The 5085-nt window shown below is 35.4% G+C and overlaps 1 protein-coding gene across 1 annotated transcript; it reads left to right on the top strand.

Moving 5' to 3' along the window:
• Positions 1-220: 220 nt before the first annotated feature.
• On the top strand, positions 221-4245 carry LOC149138737 (uncharacterized). The gene is made up of 3 exons (XM_089450480.1): positions 221-450; positions 779-1430; positions 4178-4245. Exons 1-3 carry the CDS (start codon positions 319-321, stop codon positions 4243-4245), a joined length of 852 nt encoding a protein of 283 aa, XP_089306606.1. The 5' UTR covers positions 221-318.
• The last annotated feature ends 840 nt before the right edge of the window (positions 4246-5085 follow it).

Here is a 5085-nt window from a genome sequence, read left to right as displayed (position 1 = left end):
TACATGAAAGTTGTTTGTTTTTCTTAGTATGTTCTGAATCTATTGCAACTATGATATTCTTCTTCAAAGTATTATTCTACCCCCCTCCTTTGATGAGTTGTATGCTTAATTTTGATTGTTTGTATTTGTTAATATTTCCATATATAAACTAGTGCTGCTAATGGTCATCTAAGTTAATTTCTTGAGGATTCTTCCACTCTAAGAACTTCTAAGCTTGTTAAGTTATGCCTCTAGTTAGTTAGTGCACAGAACAGGATAAAAGCATGGACAAGTTAAGGCTCACATTTATTTGCACTGCAGTGAAAGAATAGAGTCAACATGGGGCCAAAAGGTTTTGCAATATTTGACGTGGATGTTACATCAAAAGGATTATCTTGGATCGATCAGATGTACCAAAAGTTTGAGGCCATCTGCGTGGAGGTGGATCAAAATTCTCCTATTTTACTACAAGTGAGAATCTTAGACTTCAGTCTTAACATTTACATGTCATTTTGGACATGTCGATTTTATCAGTAGCATCTGCATATTATGATTTTCATTAGTTTTTTTGAAGAGAAATTGCTGGTATAATATCCAGTTACTACCATTTTTGTGACTATTTCTTTTGATTTCCTGTATGGTGTCTTCTTTCTAATCCATATATCTAAGTAGGAGTCTGCTGGTTCCGAAAGGTTATACTGTAGTTTATTTCAGTCTTTAGGTTTACTATTGGAAAGTCAATATTTACATACACAATACGGTGAAAGTGACAGCTTTTTTAACATTACTATTTTTGCAGGAGACAACGAAGTATGTTGAAAATCAAGTCGCTGTAGTTGGTACAAATGTGCGGAAAATTTGTGAAGAAGTCATTCAGGATATCCTTCCACCAGGTCCCGACTCTGCTATCAAAAGCATGGCTTCTGACATATCTCTTGACTTTGTTGAAGAGTTTGAGCTGTTTGAAAAGCCAAAATCAAATCCAAAAAAGTTACATGCTTTAAATGTGGAATCTGAGGCCAATCCCAAATTGGAGCAGAGCTATGATTCTAGCGAAAGCTTATCTTTTGACACATCTATCGACTTTACTGAAGAGTTTGACACTTCCCCAAATCAGAAAAAGTTAGACACTTTGAATGTGGAATCTGTGGTCGCTTCCAAATTGGAGCAGAGCTATGTCTCTACTGGGCAAGATTCAGTTTGTGCCTTTCCAGTTCCTGATAAATTGCAAAAGGACCAGCCAGTTCTGCCTGAGGAAAAACCTTCTGAATTCCCAGCCTTGGACATTTTCGAACAGCCACCTTGTCTGTCTGTTGAGGATCTGTCTGCTCCTGAAGACTTAAGCTTTAAAAATGAAGCACAAAAGCAGTCTCTCCGGCTTCAGCTTGAAGCAAATGCACGCATTGATCTTCCCCAAGCTGCTTTGCTTAAATCACCAGCAGATAAAACTGGTAAGTAGAAACCAACTTTGTTGCATTTTTCTTCTTCTGTTTCTTCTTGTTCATCTCTTTCATGCTTCACTAGTTAGTATGATTTTTGATACTGAAATGAGATGGACCAAATTTTATTGCAGTGCCTATGGTGGTGCTAGAACTTTGGTACAAGTTATTCAATTTAAGGCTTCTTTATGGTTTTTTAAAACCTTTATATTATTATTATTTTATTTTTTGTATCCAGAAGATTCAGCAACTGGGTTGGGCTGGTTAAATCAGGGGATTTTAACTTCGAACCTCAAATTTTCACAAAGACTTCATATCACGGTGATTGCCAATTGAGTCGCACCCCTGGGAGTTGAGGCTTATTTATGTCTTTTTTTGCCATAAATATTGGCTCTCTTAGTGTAAAACATGCGGTTGACCTTTTAATATAGAATTGACTTAGAAATGTAAACACAACAGCACAAAACAGTTGTGGACAAAACAACAACTACAAGAAGACATCTTGTATCAGAGAGAGGCAGCATAATTCCAAAGCCTATTATTCACGCAAGAGAATACAACTGAGGACTACATATTAGAAGTCATCAAACCTTCAGACCACAGGACTCACTCCCTCCTTGGTCAGATTTTAAGGCTTAACTTTTGATTAGGTAGTAGAATTGGTAGGCTTAACTCAGTGCATTGGTGTGGGTTTATAAACATGGGATTAATTACGATATCCCTTTGGAGTCTATTTTAGTATTGAAGAATTTCCTTCACTGTTGAAAGGCAGGAAAAGACTGGCCAATTTTGTAATCAATCCCTGAAAGGTCGGCGTGTTTAAAAATGAGGCAGCCAAAGGTAACTAGGCAATGTCGTAGTGGGGACAATTAGGAAGGAGGAGATAAGTGAATTTACCATTATGCTTTAGGAATCGGTTAGGCAACTAACTATGAAGCAAATATTATAGTGATGCAAGGACCATCTGTAGGCTGAATGCTAGAAAGCTGTCAAGTTTGAGCGATTTTATTAATGGCTGGAAACTATATTAAAATTGAAAGCTCCAAGATTTTCTTGAGGAAGTAGGGAGCTTGTATCACTGTTCACATAATTAAAACTGGATGATGTCAGAAGGGGCAAGATAGGTTGGCAGGTAAAATGGCAAGTGTGGGGATTAAATTAGGGCCAATTTATCTAAAATAATGACCTTTTAGTATGGGATAAACTACCAGGACTAGAGTATTAAGGTGTATTTAAAAATTATTTGTGGAATGACATGTGATTATGGACTACATATAATGACTACGTTTTTGAGGATCATTACCTTATATATTCTCATTATAATTGAATTGAGATGTTGATGGAATGCAAACAGCTACAAGGTCTCTTTGGAAGCTTAAATTTTACTCTTTATAAAGGAATCACAATGTCACGAAAGTCATTATAGTTTTATTTGTAGAAATGAGCAAATTACAAGTATCAATCTGTCTCTTAGCTTGCCAGTGCTCAGAGAGCAGTTGCAAAAATAGATGGGGCAGCTATGATTGTAGCTGCAAAGGTGACCTTTTGTATATTAGAAACCATGATACCTGCATAAGTAAGTAGTTCAGTCATCTGCATTAGAGTCTTATACATGGAGGCACAATAAAATAGAATATAGCTAGTATTACGTAGTGTGCTTTATAAGAAAGGGCTTTAATTATACCTGTTGTCTGAACATGTCTTTCATACACTCATTACTTGTCCTGTCTAGCCAATTGACTTGTCCTGTCTAGCCAATTGTTTATTAGAATAGCTTGGACCCAATCTAACACTAAGATTTCATTTGAGATCTGCCCCTGATGTCAGATACATCACCTAATTTCCCATTTACTTTTGTTGTCACATACATCATTTCATATGCCATCTGCTTCCGATGTCAGATAGATCGCTTAATTGCAAATTGTTTATTAGAATAGCTTGGACCCAATCTAACACTAAGATTTCATTTGAGATCTGCCCCTGATGTCAGATACATCACCTAATTTCCCATTTACTTTTGCCGTCACATACATCATTTCATATGCCATCTGCTTCCGATGTCAGATAGATCGCTTAATTGCACCGATTGCTCACTTAACGTAAGTTTTTCGTTTTATGACGATCATTAAATACTGGCCTCCTCCAATAAATGCTCCTCATATTGGATTATATCCCCTCCGATCTGATCTTCAAGTATTTCAGCTCCATTCCAAATCAATCCGTATATGTACTTACTTCTGCACGTGTCAGCAATTTATCCCGCATTCAACTCTTGCGATCTTGCATGGCTTTCCTTATTTGGTTGTACAGTAAAATATTCTCAAAAACCCAGTTCCATTCACACTTAAAACCAGCTTGCAAACACATTGAACTCTTTTATAAATTGGCAAAAGCAATGCCTAATTTCTCGCTTACAAAAGAAAACCACCTTCTGCACCTAGATATTGACATACATCTCTCTGCTTCACATTACATGGAATCCATTAGCATAAGCCAACTTACTCAACTGGCAGCATTGTTTCTCTTAGCACTTGTTCTCATGACTCTTCTGATTATCGACATCGTAAAAGTAGAAACACAAAGAAAAAAGAAACCAAGAAAACAATAACATCTCGAACGAGGAGCATATGATTCTACAACAAGTACTTGGCATGATTATGGAGTATGTTTGAGCTGTATAGTCAAAATTCTGAATCTCACGCCTATTTTTTCATTACTTTACGCGTTGTCTTAATTCCCCGCTTCCTTGTCTGTTACAGGTCTACGACGGATGCTTCAAATATGCATTTGGATCATGCTTTTATCGTCTCTGCTGGGATGCCGATGATTACAAAACTAGCATATCAAACTAACAAAGGAGAGGCACTGCAGACTGCCCTGATTGGAAATAACAACGCTCCTTGAATCTAAAGAATCTAAACTGAGGACTGATATATGTATCATTGATGCCAGTATTCCAGTTTCGTTTTTTCTATATATATGAAAACTTTCTGAAAAGAGTATCAGTCTGCTTCATAGGCATAATGTCTTAATTGTTAGCATTCGTGCTTGTCTTGTATTCTTCACATGTTACAGTCTGTCATAAGAAATGCTTATTTTAACTTGATGCAGGGACTTGCTGCCTCGCAGCTTCCCTTGTTTTTAACAGTAATAACATAGAAAATATTTTAATGAGACATCATAGATTCCATTTTCATGATGAAAGGAAAACTATGCTAAATTAAAATATTGGAGATCCAGAGTTTTGGGTTAAAAATCAAGGTTGCTAGCCCACTTTCAGGGCAAAAGCGAGAAAAATTCTACGAGTTGCCACTAATAAAGAATTCAATAGCTTTCAATGTTGCAACTAATAAATTAAAAATATAATTTAATACTTTTTATATTGCTTTTTTTTTATATATAAAGAGAGTTAGTTTACTTTTAACTAGATTTTTTAATAAATTTAGAATTTGAATGAATTATAAAACAAAAAATCAAATTTGCATGGAAAACACATTCATACAACATAACACAAAGTTATATATCAATATTGCATATAAGTAGAGCATATTTTTTCTTAGAAATAAGTTTACCCATAAAACATAATAGAAATCATATATCATATTACATATTTACTATTACCATATCAAATAGACTATATATTTAATTAGAAACAAGGCTTATCCAT

This window comes from Pinus tabuliformis, chromosome X (genome assembly GCF_031772625.1).
Source record: "Pinus tabuliformis cultivar Carrire ecotype Pingquan chromosome X, CPIR1, whole genome shotgun sequence".
Lineage (NCBI taxonomy): Eukaryota > Viridiplantae > Streptophyta > Pinopsida > Pinales > Pinaceae > Pinus > Pinus tabuliformis.
This window is presented reverse-complemented; position numbering and strand designations above follow the sequence as displayed.